Below are 15,054 nucleotides of genomic sequence, written 5' to 3'. Positions count from 1 at the left end.
TAGAACACGTGACCTAATGAGCAGTTAATCATATGTTGCACAATCATATGTTTTCACACTGTTTCCCTATGTCGACAGACGATGACCAAAGAGTTCTGTGCCACCACTACCGCTCATGGTGTCAGTCGTGTGGCAGAAGCTAACACAACCAGATCAAGGTGATAGCGCATGCATGGACATATAATTCTTATTTATTTTTATTTTATTTATTTATTCTTATGTCTTAACAATACGCTAATTTGTAATACAAGCAATTACGATGATATTACGGCGACGCAGTGGTATGCAAAAAGGGTGGAAGACAAAAGATTAATTCACGTCTTAAATAGTGTTTTCATTTACTAAGACCGTGTCAATTAGTCATATGGATGGCATCCACGCGTGCATCAATTGTCCAAAAACTATGCTGAAAATGTACTTAGAAGCTGAAAAAATGAAAAAGATATGTGCTGTATATTTGATTCATTTACATTGGAAAACATATACATATTTCATAGATTGCAACCATCAATACTATAGCAAAGTCAGCGAAGGGTATTCCACACTCTTTAATGTGTGTTTGGACATATTTTAAACATTTATTACCCCCTAGATTTCATAATGAAGTCATTTTGTATGGTCAAAATAATTCTTATTCGCACGCTCGCATCAGTTTTGGGGTTTCCAGATGATATAATCTATGTAAGCAAATCAACGTGCACTAAAGGAATTTGATATCAACTAGTAATCTAATCTGCTAAAGTAATTTGTCCGCCAGTCGTGAGTGAGTCGTCAAATACCCCCAATGAAATGGGAAACAGCGATCGCTCTCACAAAATCATGTTTGTAATGTTGCAATACAATAAACGCCTGTTAATTACACAACGGATTATTTCACACTTCTGTTAATTACATGGAATCCCCCAATCTGTACGGTGTGACTGAGTTACTTCGCTTTATTGCACCAGCCGCATAATTGAACGAAATACACTGGCAAATAGGGTGTGCAATTAGACGGCTCGCGCTCCTACTGTACTACTAAGCGTAGCGAGTTAATTGCGTCAGCATTGTGCAAACCTAGTTGGCTTATTGACTTTCTCAAATGAAATGCTAATTAACTACTCGGTGTTTGGAGTTTTCACTTTTACTCTCTTTTTCTCCAATCCGTTCACAGAATTATGTGGACAATCATACTCGTCACCTGCGTCGCGTTGTTCGTGTATCAGTCCGCCATCCTGATCAAGTCGTACTTCGAGTACCCGGTGAATGTCGACATCAAGGTTGTAGACAGCAAGAAGCTCACTTTTCCGTCAGTCACGGTCTGCAACAACAACAGGTCAGTATGTCATAGAAAAAATTGCTAACACTTTTCTTCAAACACTGAACTAAACTATAGGTACTTACCCATCTAAATTTTGGGTCAATCTCTGTCGAACTTGTTCACAAAATGACCCACATATACACCTAGAGTCATGGGGACATTTAATTTCGTTGGACAAAGTCAAAATCCTAGCTAGACTCAGAAAAAGATTTCTTTTGTGAGGAGTGAAGGAGGTAGTGTACATTAGAGCCCACCGGCCCACACTCATCAGAGACGGGGGCCGAATAGGCTTTTTTGATACTTATGACCCCCTCCTGCAAAAGTGGTGTGTTGCTGGCGTCACTGCTGGAGATAGAGAGGGTCATTCTGTGAACAAGGTCGACGGAAATTGACCGAAATTTAGAGGGGTAAGTCCCTATAGTTTAATTCAGTGTTGTAGGTAAAGTGTTAACATTTTTCTATAATGTATTTCACCAACACAGATGAACTTTCAAGCTAACAGGTCGGTATGTCTGTTAGAAAATGACCACTATTCATTTAATGGGACAGTGTATATGAAACTCCTTTTTGTCGGGCCAGTGAGATAGTACCGAGCTAGAAACGTAAACCTATTATACGTACATGTGCGTCGGTTGGTTGCTAGGGTATTCTTTCCCGTTGCTATGCGAGTTCGACAGAGTATCAGGTTACAAGAGGCCTACTATTGGCTAACCGTAAAAAATTTCAAAATAAACAAAATTTTATGACAAGGAAGATGTATTCAAAATAAGATTAAATTCGCAATTTTAGATAGTTTGAATCTTCCCGAATGAATTGAGATTGCTGTTTTGTTTCGATTTTGCTTTCAAAGACGATTATTTTCTGTTTCAATTTGACCATACTCTTGATAAGATGGACCGCAAGTGCCATGGCAAATTCTCGAATTTTTATATTTTTCGTCATCTTAGAGGCAAAGAAAACTTTTTGTTTGGGGGATTGTTTTATTCTTAATTCTAAGCAAAGTTACAGTCAGAAAAATGCGGAAATAGCACTGAACTACCAATAATTCAAAATCGAAGGCATTTGTTAAAAAATCCCCAAAACAGAAATCTCGGGAAAACCGTTGCAGTCATTTTGAGCCGTCAATGAGTTAAGTAACTGTTGGACTCTTCTTGGTCGAGATCTTAAACGATGTTTGCACGCATGTCATGCCGCACGGATAGCGGGAGGGTGTAATTGATACCGGTTTAAACAACACTTATCAAGGTCACGAACAGAAACGTCAGTAGCTTCGTTACATATTACAGGTCCGTAACAAAGTGATAGTATAGATGTACTGTCCAGAAAATTGTTAGTTGGGGTGAAAAAGCCAGAAGGCACTGTTTGACCTGCAATGACCGCAGATGACCTAAATAGAACAAGGTTTCGGTTCGAATTACGGCAGATCGAACATCGTGGAACAAGGTTCTAATTCGGCTAGACATGGGAGGATTTGAGCCAGTGAGATTGGAGTGAGAGATTTAAGACTTAGGAAAGCTACCAGGGACATTCTTGAGGCAGCTGAAAAGGTTGTTAATGGTGGTTCCATAATGAGGAACTTTGAAAGTCACTTTGACTCACGTCGGGGAATTGGTCAAACTCGGCTGGGTGTCTAATGATCAAAGACCCGGCACATCATCAGTGATTTTGTGTCCTTTGCACAACGTTTTCATTCTAGAGAGATGTCTTAGGACCTAACTTGCAACTATGTATTCAAAAAGTCTCAAAAAGATACCATGCTTGTTCCAATATATTCGACGAAGACTTTTAATAGTTAGCTATATTCACCATATGCTTTGCCCCTCAATCTGCGAAGGTGAGGCCTTATACGAGTATACTTAGTCAACTGAACATTCCTTTCCATCACGTAAAGAAGCGTACGTGTTATAAATAGCAGTATCGATGTGTACAAAGAGTTATCAAAACCATAGTGAAACTACAGTAACATAACACCCTTACTTGTATATATGCGATCGTTTTCTTAACTTTTACCAATTTCAAATTCGGACACGTTTATTTTAATTACAGGCTGCGAAAATCCATGCTGCGGGGATCCCGGCATGAATCTTTGCTCGAGCTGGACGAGCGAACAGCACGTGATGTGTCGGACTACTTGTGGGCAAAGCAAGTAGGTGACCTGGGTGGCCCTCCTGACTATGGTGTACCTCCAGGATCCAGCCCGGAGGAGGAATTGAACATCTCTCCCCAAATGTGTGTGCAATCGGGATGCACGGCTAAAGTCCCCGGATGCAGTAATCCGCTTGGCATGGAAAGCGGCAAAATTCTCGATCACCAAATTTCAGCGTCGTCATTTGACGAGCATCCACCAGTTTACGGTCGCTTGAATTCCATGGTCCCGTGGCAATTTGATCCCTATTATGACGAGAATCCGCGGTTCGAGGTAGATTTTGGCAAAACAGTTATTCTGACGGGACTCATAACCCAAGGAGACGAGGAATCAGTTCAGACTTACGCCATACAGCACGGCATGACGTCATCTGATTGGATTGATTATGTAGATGAGTATGGGGAAGCCGTCCTCTTCTGCGGTCATGTCAACGGCAATGGCTACAACTTCCAACATCTGTCACACCCTGTCTTTACCCGACGCATTGCCATTCTGCCTCGTTTCAATGGTGGGGGCAGAAAGAATCTCCGTGTGGAGTTTTTGGGATGTGAAGAAGATGACTGCATGTATGCTCGTGCTCCATTTCCAATGATAAACACTATAGATCCCAGCTCCATCAGCTGCAGCAGTAAAGACTGCGTGTCCAATGTCACCACATACCGAGGGACAGTACACTCTTCTGGTAACTCCACTTGCCAAAACTGGACTTGCCCAAACCGTCACTTTGACTTCTGCCTGGAGGAAAACTTCTGCCGATTTGCACCTGATGAAAACAGCACCGAATTAGTCTGTCCTTCTGTCTCGGATTCCGGCCAAGTAAATCTGACTTCCCATCCCTGTCAGTCCATCGCAAAATGTCCAATCAGCGAGACTGACGACGAACCAGTATTCCCCACACGGCACAAGTTTTACCAACACGCTTTTGCCGCTCAGTACTGTGAAGAACGAGGAAAACAACTGTGTTCACTGGAACAACTCGTTTTGCTAAACACCTTTCGAGGCATCGTGGCAAGTGAATGGGGCTGGATCAATGACTCTGGTTTGGAAGCCACGTTTGAAGAAGACTGCACCAACACAACTACGGAACTCTGCTTTAAAAATATATATCGTTATCGCCAATCGAACGCCGTGAGCAGTGTGGCCTACTGCTGTGACTCCCTGTTTGAACTTACAGAAGAAACCTACAAGAATCACAGCAGTGCAGAAACGGCCTGCCATGACAGGGGTATGCAACTTTGCTTACCTTCACAACTGACTACTGTCCATGATGCTTCCATAAGGCGCGATAATTACCCAGAAGACCTCGCGTGGATCAACATGGCTGACAAAGTTGCACTACTGAACGAAACGTGCGGATGCAACGTTGGCGATAATTGCATAGGTAATAAAATTCCTTTATTCGAAACCGACCGATCGAAAGGCTACAAAGCAATGTGTTGTGAAGAAAGTTTCTTTCTAAGTGCAGACACGTTTTCGAACCAATCAGAGGCCCTAGCACTGTGTGACACGGGAGGCAAGCAGGCCTGTTCGCGCTTTCAACTCAGTACCTTGTATGACGATGGAGTCAGGAACACAGGTTTTTCATGGTTTGAAGAGTTGAACGGCGTGGTCACACTTCAAACTCTGTGCAACACGTCAGACCATAACTGTATAGATGGGGTAACCTACGGAGATACAACTTCGACCAATGTCACGGCTTTCCCTGTCTATTGTTGTAACCCAGTGTCACATCCGATACCATCAGATTCATCCTTGCCACAGAGAGCTAATGTGACAAATGATTTCATTGGCTGTAACAACCCACTAGGCATGGAGAGCGGCATCATTACACATGATCAGATCAATACCTCCTCTTTCTCTGACCAACAACACACACCAAACCATGCCCGCCTCAACAGCAGGTCCTATTGGATGATGGACGAAGATGACACCATGTCATGGATACAAGTAGACTTACGTGACTCACATGTACTAGCAGGGGTGATCACACAAGGAGGTGGTAGCGCTGGCGGTTATGTCACAACCTTCTCTTTATCCTTTGGTGTCGATGGAAATCAGTGGCAGACATACACCGACGACGAGAGTACACAGCACTCGACGGTGTTCTGGGGAAGTAAAGATGACTTCACTCCAAACCACGTCTACTTATCACGCGCAGTCACAACTCGATACGTGCGTTTGCACCCGCTGTCATGGAAAGGACGTGGTGGACTTCGCTTGGAAATAGTCGGCTGCACATCTTCTAGCTGTAGTCTAAGAAATACAAACCACAAGACGGTACAGTTTTATCACCGTCATCAGGTGATGTGTACAGAACCCGAATGTATTGCTGGGCGTGGCATTAACTACAGGGGCAAGCAAAACGTCACCAGGACCGGCCGAACGTGTCAGAAATGGGATTCCCATGATCCACAGTATCATTGTACCACACCCTCGCTGTACCCGGATGCAGATCTCTCCGAAAACTACTGCCGTAACATACCGGATTACCCAGCCAAGGCACCATGGTGCTACACCGGAGAACAGGACTGGGAATACTGCAGTATTGAACGTTGCGAAGTAGGCTGCGTTGACTTGAAGCTAAACTCTGTTGCTGGAGAGAACGACTGGGCCGAATTCCTCCTCAGCTCTAACACAGATGACTACACAGACATCACAGACTTTTCAATGGCTACGAGAGAGGAGATTGTAGAGATGGGTCATCGTAAGGAAGAGCTCATTCTCCAATGCACGTTTGACAAAGAACGTTGCTCATTGGATGATTTCAAAGTGATACAGAACGCCAAGTATGGCAACTGTTTCACTTTTAACCATGGTGAAGACGGCTTAGTGCGAAACACGACCAAGGTAGGAGCGGAGTACGGTTTAAAACTGACACTTTCAATCGAGGCGACCGAATACGTAGGGCTCTTCGGTCAGTCCCCAGGCGCAAAAATTACAATCCATGGCGTAGGGTCAACACCATTTCCTGAAGGCAACGCTATCAATACCAAACCCGGAGAGAGTACTTTCGTCGGCTTGAAACGTAGTTCATTACGAAGACAGTCGTTTCCGTACGGAGACTGCACTTCCTATCAGGAAAGAGATGTGTTGTACGATGGGATGTACACGTACGAGACTTGTCAACATTCGTGTCTGCAGGCAGCATTGCTGGAGAAGTGCGGCTGTTCTGATGAGCTGATTGCCATAAATAGTACACTGTGTAGTGTACTGAACAATACACAAGAGTGTTGTCGTCAGGAAGTCCGAAAACGCCACGAGGACGGCGACTTGCTCTGCGACTGTCACCAATCCTGTACTGAGGATTCCTACACACTTTGGCTGTCATCTTCCCTGTGGCCGTCAGATAGTTACGTCTGGTACGTGCTGGAGAACATTCACACCAGAAGTCAGTCTCAAAATCTACCACTCAACCCCGAAGAACTGCGTCAAAATCTCGCGAGGGTCCACGTGTACTTCCGTGACTTGAACTACGAGTTGATCACCGAGAATCCAACCTATACTGAAGAATCATTACTTAGTGGCCTAGGTGGACTTTTGGGGCTGTATGTAGGACTATCAGTCATTACAGTATTCGAGTTCATCAACCTGCTAGTGGACGTTTTCAAAGTTGCTTGTGACAAAGAAACAAAAGATAGGAGCACTACAGGAACTCCAGTCATTACATCTAAGCTAACGGTATAGATGTACATTTCAGGGCCGCAAATTAGGAGGCATCAGCATTGTAGATGAATAAAGAAAATATCATGATAACTTGATACAAAAGTAAGTGGCGTTGTAATTTTGTAACGGCGTAATGGAAACGCTCTGTACAGTTACTGTGTTTCGATGACTGTGTACATGTGTAGGTCAATATATCTATATATATCCTCACCTCACCTATCCCTTGACCTTCTTGTGGGTCGTTGGGGCCCCATGATAGTTCGTTGCACCAGCCTCCTCCATCTAGCTCGGTCTTCCGCCCTACGCATGTCTGTCTGTCTGTCTCCCTCTGTCTACATATATATATATATATATATAATGCAGACCTGTAAGTTATGCAAAACTAGTACGCGTGTATTGTATGCAACTTCGTTAAATATTACCCACATTAATAGATTCTTCACGTTCAAGTTCCTCAGAAACGTTCTTCCAAACACGCTTGATAGCTTCGTAAGACTAGATTTCTGATTCAATGCTAGATTAACCACCTAAATCGAATGTCCCTTCCACAATAGATTGTTTAATATGAATGGAAAATTGATTGTAGTAGCCTCCCTACCGGCTTGAATGGTTTTACATCCCTGATTAGCCTTAAATGTAATCTCACAATCCACCTACATTTATTCCCGAACTGAACCTGACCTTTCTTTGGTAGGTAGGTTTTAAATCAACCCATGTATTCTTTCTTCCTTTCCACTCATTATCGTATTTTACAAACTGACATCGCCATTCTGTGAATTATTTTCAGAGTGAGGTATGTTTTATTTTAATGTATAGTTTTCATATGTAATCAATTATTGTATATTTAGGTCTTGCAATGTACCATCGTTGATATTCTCTGATTTGCTATGATATTGTTATTATTTTTCTTATAATTTATTCATACTTTAGTTTTATTATCATTTCTGATATTGAATTGTTATTATCTAATTTCATTTACTGTCAATCTATTTTCTGGTTGGTTACATTTATGTCATTATCTTTTAACATTGATGGCGGGCTCGAAAACAAACAAGCCCTGTGGCTTTTATTCAACAAGTGTTCTTTTTCGCTCCATGTTTTGTTAATTAATTTTGGAATGTGAAAATAAATCAAATCAAAATCAGTCCTCACAATTGATTACGCGATTATTTGAAAAATGTTTGAAAATAGCCAACACGAGCATTTGGGTAGCATTTTTTTTACAATAATGTTTATCACTGTTTATTTCCTATGATTATACCATATACTTGAATTTAGCTTGCAAATAAACTTCTATTGATAACCAAATATGTACTTTGACAAGGATAACTCATGTGTCCTAACTTTGGAGTGAAAGTTACGTGTTTGATGTAAATGTTGATTAAATGTAAAGATTCTTTCCGTTGCATTGAGTGATTTTTTTCTGTCGATTGAACTATGCTGATCAATGACGAACTGTCAACATTGCAGAGAGAGATGCTGCTGTCAGTTACTATACAGGCATTTATGCGTCGCTGTGTTCTTGATCGCCATATCTGAAATAACTACGGTGCACCTTTCGAATTCGTTGCCCGGTACGTCCCGATAGCGTACTTACCCACGCGGGTAAATGTACAGTACAGGTAGACAAAAGCACTACACAGATCTTTCTTCAAAAAGTATGAGGCTATATACGTTTCAGCATTCGTTCACTTTATAATGATATAGATTTAGAAAAAGAAACGTCTGTAACAACTAAAGTCGGATTTTCTTACAACGAAATTTCCTCCCATATTACAGTAGACTGCCCCATTGACCCACCCATTGATCGCCGCCATCCTTATTCTAAACATAACATTGTAATGGCAATCAAAATCCGACGCAAACTGGCCGATTTCGGCACAAAATCGCGCTAGTAATCATCAAAAATCGATGAAAACCTCAATGTTGAAAATGATGCGGTCGTTATGGGTCCCAATTTGGGCCGGTCGTGGTTGCGTTGGCCAGGTGGTCGTTGAGAAAAGGTCGCTTAATGCTTACGTCAATGGGAAAAAAATCGGCCCCGGAAAAAGCGGTCGAAATGGCCAAGTGGTCGCTGAGAACAGGCGGTCGCTCGGACAGGTTTGACTGTATTTTGGGTACAATCATATGCAATGTGATTGTAAAAATATAAAAAATAATCAATTAAATATGGGCGTATACTTGACTGGACAAGTTATCGTGTGATGTGGTTGTGCTCAACTGTTATTATAAAATAACTAGAGTTCGGGGAACTCATACCTCCATGAAATATTTATTGCTTTTTTGTGGATGGTATGTATGTCTATAGTCAGTTGTATTTGAGAGTAATGGTTATAAATGTTATGGGAAAGTAGTGGTGTATTTATTTAATGACACAGAGGATGTCCATCTGATTAGTAATTATTAAAATGTGACACGTAATTGTGTAATGTGCGTTTTAAAGGTCGACGGCATATGGTAGCGTGGTGTTCCTTGAGCTTGATGTTTGGCATTTAAAGTTTGGTGGGAGGAAGTTGGGAAACTCAGAAAGAAGAAGGAATGTGGCCAACTTTAGTCAGATGGTGATTTGATTTTCCACCAATATGTCATAACATCAGCTGTTCACACGGTACAAAAACGAGATGCACACTTTCCTCTGACAGCCCTACACCAACTGTAAGATGAATACTTGGCGCCAACCCCGTCTGCTAAAAAACAAGTACCATTGGCTACGAAAGAGACAACTAACAACTGTCCCTTATCGTAACGAAATCAGAATATCTGTATGGCCCATAAAACTTCTGACACCCAACCCATCTAAGATGAGAGGACCTAATGGCATTTTAATCACCATGTCACTCAAATCAGCAGTACAGTATGTGAGACATCCATACCTGTTAAGCATTACCGTTAAATGTACCTCAACTTCTTACAATTATACTTACGCTTCACATCTCCATGATATCCCAAGCAGACATAAATAAAACTAATTACCATATTAAAAAAAGTCGGGGTTCCCCAAACAGCTGTCATACAAATCACCTCACTATCTGCTTGGAGCTAAGCCCATTAACAAACACTTAAAGCACGATGCCTGTTCCAATATATCGCAGATATAGGGGTGATTTCTGATAGTATTACATCAATTATAACGACAGATACGGCGCCCAAAATCTCATCGATTCGAGCTTTCATCACATCCCACCAACACAAAAATTATGAAACCAATCCATCCAGCCGTTCTTGAGTAATCTAACTTGTACACAGACAGAGACCCCAAACGCACAAGTACATACAATGATACCTGCAATTTATTATCACAATCAAAATTGTCCGCCTCCCAAAACAGATGTTCTAGAATGTTGGGCTGGGCAAAAAGCTGTTACAAATATTTCAAACAGTCCTAAGCAGACATACATAAAAATACTGTGCCAACTGTTACAAATATTTCAAACAGTCCTAAGCAGACATAAATAAAACTACTGGGGGTTCCCCAAACAGCTGTCACCTCACTATCTGCTTGCAGCTAAGCCCGTTAACAAACACATAAAGCACGATGCCTGTACCAATATATCTCAAATATAGAGGTGATTTCTGATATAATTACATCAATTATAAAGACAGATACGGCTCCCAAGATCTCATCGATTCGAGCTTTCATCACACCCCACCAACACAACAAATATGAAACCAATCCATCCAGCCGTTCTTGAGTAATCTTGTACACAGACAAAGACACATAGCAGAAAATATAACCTCCATTCCATGACATTTCATGGAGGTAACAATGCGAGTAAAATGATGCCTGAAAATTTGTTTTATTAAAGTTGGTGGTCAGCAAGCACTTCGAAAGAAAGGCACTCGTCACGGGGAAGGCGGTAGTTGAGGATCATTTCCTCAAGTGTCGGTGGGAAACGGTTTCCTCATCTCTTCCGCAGGGGCAAGGTGTGTTGTGCAATATAACACATTCTTTTTTATATCAAGTTGGTTAAAAAGTTGAATACAAAGAATGGTACTGCTGATGAAACTGTAAGACCCCAAATCGTACCGAAAAAAGTAAGCTTAACCACAGCCGGAAGCAGGCACGACTTGGTTGAGAAAATCGTGACCTTTCTCTCATATGTCCCTATTATCCCGCTAGTTAATGATCCTACCGGCACATGACAAAAATATCATAAGGTTCTCTACAAACCTCTGCTTGGAGAGCGGGACATGTAGTCCCCTGGTAGAGTAATAATGTCACATTAAAATTCGCACAAACTTTCTTATCTAAGAGGTTTCAATGAACAATTGTTTTGATAGGACTAGTCTCCTTCGAAGGTAACATAAACCAAGTGTCTGTATTCATAAATATATTGCGTAGAGCTGTTAGTTCAGTTTTACTCGCGCGTCTACTATACTAGGTTTACATGTTCAATAGAGCTCGTCGCTGTAGCAGGTATTCTTGGTCATCGTGGAACTTCCAGAATCTTCAACAAAGTGTGCGTTACTTTCATCACTTGAATTCCATTGCAAAATACATAACGAGAAGACAAAAAGTAATTTGAGTACTAAAAATTACTTCCTAACTTTTCTACAGGGCTTGAAAGCGAATGAAGTTTCACCTGCGGTAGCCGCTAAGCGAACCCTTCGGTAACCGAAAAAGCGACCCCACACGATCGAACTTCCAGAATCTTCAACAAAGTGTGCGTTACTTTGATCACTTGAAAGCCATAGTAAAACCCGTAACGAGTTGACTGAAAGCAATTTGAGTACTAAAAATTACTTAGTTTTTTTTTTTTTCTACATGGCTTGAAAGCGAATGAAGTTTCGCCTGGAATAACCGCTAAGCGAACCCTTCGGTAACCAAAAGCGCCCCCATACGGTGGAACTTCCAGAATCTTAAACAAAGTGTGCATAACTTTCATCACTTGAATGCCATAGTAAAACCCGTAACGAGTTGACAGAAAGCAATTTGAGTACTAAAAATTACTTAGTTTTTTTCTACATGGCTTGAAAGCGAATGAAGTTTCGCCTGGAATAACCGCTAAGCGAACCCGTCGGTAACCGAAAAAGCGACATAACACGATCGAACTTCCAGAATCTTAAACAAAGTATGCGTTACTTTCATCACTTGAAGTCCATAGTAAAATGCGTAACGAGAAGACAAAAAGTAATTTCAGTACTAAAAATTATTTCCTAACTTTTCTACAGGGCTTGAAAGCGAATGAAGTTTCACCTACGGTAACCACTAAGCGAACCCTTCGGTAACCGAAAAAGCGACCCCACACGATCGAACTTCCAGAATCTTCAACAAAGTGTGCGTTACTTTGATCACTTGAAAGCCATAGTAAAACCCGTAAGGAGTTGACAGAAAGCAATTTGAGTACTAAAAATTACTTAGTTTTTTTTTTTTTTTTTCTACACGGCTTGAAAGCGAATGAAGTTTCGCCTGGAATAACCGCTAAGCGAACCCTTCGGTAACCAAAAGCGCCCCCATACGGTGGAACTTCCAGAAAGTGTGCATTACTTTCATCACTTGAATGCCATAGTAAAACCCGTAACGAGTTGACAGAAAGCAATTTGAGTACTAAAAATTACTTAGTTTTTTTTTTTTCTACATGGCTTGAAAGCGAATGAAGTTTCGCCTGGAATAACCGCTAAGCGAACCCTTCGGTAACCAAAAGGCGACCCCATACGGTGGAACTTCCAGAATCTTCAACAAAGTGTGCGTTACTTTCATCACTTGAAGTCCATAGTAAAATACGTAACGAGAAGACAAAAAGTAATTTGAGTACTAAAAATTACTTCCTGACCTTTCTGCAGGGCTTGAAAGCGAATGAAATTTCACCTACGGTAACCGCTAAGCGAACCCTTCCGTTACCGAAAAAGCGACCCCACACGATCGAACTTCCAGAATCTTCAACAAAGTGTGCGTTACTTTCATCACTTGAAGTCCATAGTAAAATGCGTAACGAGAAGACAAAAAGTAGTTTGAGTACTAAAAATTGCTACCTAACTTTTCTACGGGGCTTAAAAGCGAATGGAGTTTCAACTACGGTAACCGCTAAGCGAACCCTTCGGTAACCGAAAAAGCGACCCCACACGATCGAACTTCCAGAATCTTCAACAAAGTGTGCGTTACTTTCATCACTTGAATCCCATAGTAAAACCCGTAGCGAGTTGACAGAAAGCAATTAGAGTACTATAAATTACTTCTTTTTTTTTTCTACATGGCTGGAAAGCGAATGAAGTTTCGCCTGGAATAGCCGCTAAGCGAACCCTTCGGTAACCGAAAAGCGACCCCATACGGTGGAACTTGCAGAATCTTCAACAAAGTGTGCGTTACTTTCATCACTTGAAGTCGATAGTAAAACCCGTAACGAGTTGACAGAAAGCAATTTGAGTACTAAAAATTACTTAGTTTTTTTTTTTTCTATATGGCTTGTAAGTGAATGAAGTTTCGCCTGGAATAGCCGCTAAGCGAACCCTTCGGTAACCGAAAAGCGACCCCATACGATGGAACTTCCAGAATCTTAAACAAAGTCTGCGTTACTTTTATCACTTGAATCCCATAGTAAAACCCGTAACGAGTTGACGGAAAGCAATTTGAGTACTAAAATTACTTAGTTTTTTTTTTTTTTTTCTACATGGCTTATAAGCGAATGAAGTTTCGCCTGGAATAACCGCTAAGCAAACCCTTCGGTAACCGAAAAGCGACCCCATACGGTGGAACTTCCAGAATCTTCAACAAAGTGTGCGTTACTTTCATCACTTGAATCCCATAGAAAAACCCGTAACGAGTTGACAGAAAGCAATTTGAGTACTAAAAATTACTTATTTTTTTTTTTTCTACATGGCTTGAAAGTGAATGAAGTTTCGCCTGGAATAGTCACTAAGCCTGGGTGCCATTTGGGTGCCATTATTGATGGATCAGGAGGAAGTAGCCGAGAGATCCAGGCACGCTTGGGAGCAGCGCGGACAGCCCTTGGTTCTCTGGAGTCCATCTGGAAGGACAGAGCCTTAAGGAAGTCCACCAAGCTGAGGGTACTGAAGGCACTGGTCTGGCCAGTAGTGACCTATGGCTGTGAAGCTTGGACACTCCACGCCAAAGACACCCAGAAGATCCAAGCCTTTGAAATGAAGTGCTACAGGAAACTGCTCAGGGTCAGCTGGACTGAACACCGCACCAACGACTCAGTGCTAGCAGAACTGGGAATAACACGAACACTCCTGAACCTGGTGAAAAGGAGGAAGTTACAGTACTTTGGCCACGTCACTAGGGCACAGAACATATCCACCCACATACTGCAGGGAAAGATCAACGGTACCAGAAGCAGGGGGAGACCACGGAGGAGATGGTGTGATGACGTAAGGGACTGGACAGGCTGCTCCCTGGCGGTATGCACCCAGACGGCCAAGAACAGGGAGGAATGGCGAAGACTTGTGCTGGAGGCTACCATAGTCCCCGACCCTCCTGATGAGGATGGGACTAGGTGAGGTGAGGTGAGTCACTAAGCGAACCCTTCGGTAACCGAAAAGCGACCCCATACGGTGGAACTTCCAGAATCTTCAACAAAGTGTGCGTTACTTTCATCACTTGAAGTCCATAGTAAAATACGTAACGAGAAGACAAAAAGTAATTTGAGTACTAAAAATTACTTCCTAACTTTTCTACAGGGCTTGGCGGCGAATGAAGTTTCACCTACGGTAACCGCTAAGCGAACCCTTCCGTTACCGAAAAAGCGACCCCACACGATCGAACTTCCAGAATCATCAACAAAATGTGCGTTACTTTGATCACTTGAATGCGATATTAAAACCCGTAACGAGTTGACAGAAAGCAATTTGAGTACTAAAAATTACTTAGTTTTTTTTTCTACATGGCTTGAAAGCGAATGAAGTTTCGCCTGGAATAACCGCTAAGCGAACCCTTCGGTAACCAAAAGGCGACCCCATACGGTGGAACTTCCAGAATGTTAAACAA

General features: G+C 41.9%; 1 protein-coding gene across 1 annotated transcript; it reads left to right on the top strand.

Moving 5' to 3' along the window:
- The first annotated feature begins 855 nt into the window (after positions 1-855).
- On the top strand, positions 856-8,452 carry LOC118418201. Its single transcript, XM_035824040.1, has 3 exons — positions 856-1,315; positions 3,347-4,671; positions 5,254-8,452. The coding sequence occupies exons 1-3, from the start codon at positions 1,158-1,160 to the stop codon at positions 7,128-7,130; spliced, it is 3,360 nt and encodes a 1,119-aa protein (XP_035679933.1). The 5' UTR covers positions 856-1,157; the 3' UTR covers positions 7,131-8,452.
- Positions 8,453-15,054: the final 6,602 nt, after the last annotated feature.

This window comes from Branchiostoma floridae, chromosome 6 (assembly GCF_000003815.2).
Source record: "Branchiostoma floridae strain S238N-H82 chromosome 6, Bfl_VNyyK, whole genome shotgun sequence".
NCBI lineage: Eukaryota > Metazoa > Chordata > Leptocardii > Amphioxiformes > Branchiostomatidae > Branchiostoma > Branchiostoma floridae.
Note: the sequence above shows the minus strand (reverse complement) of the source record. Positions and strands in the feature narration are given on the sequence as shown.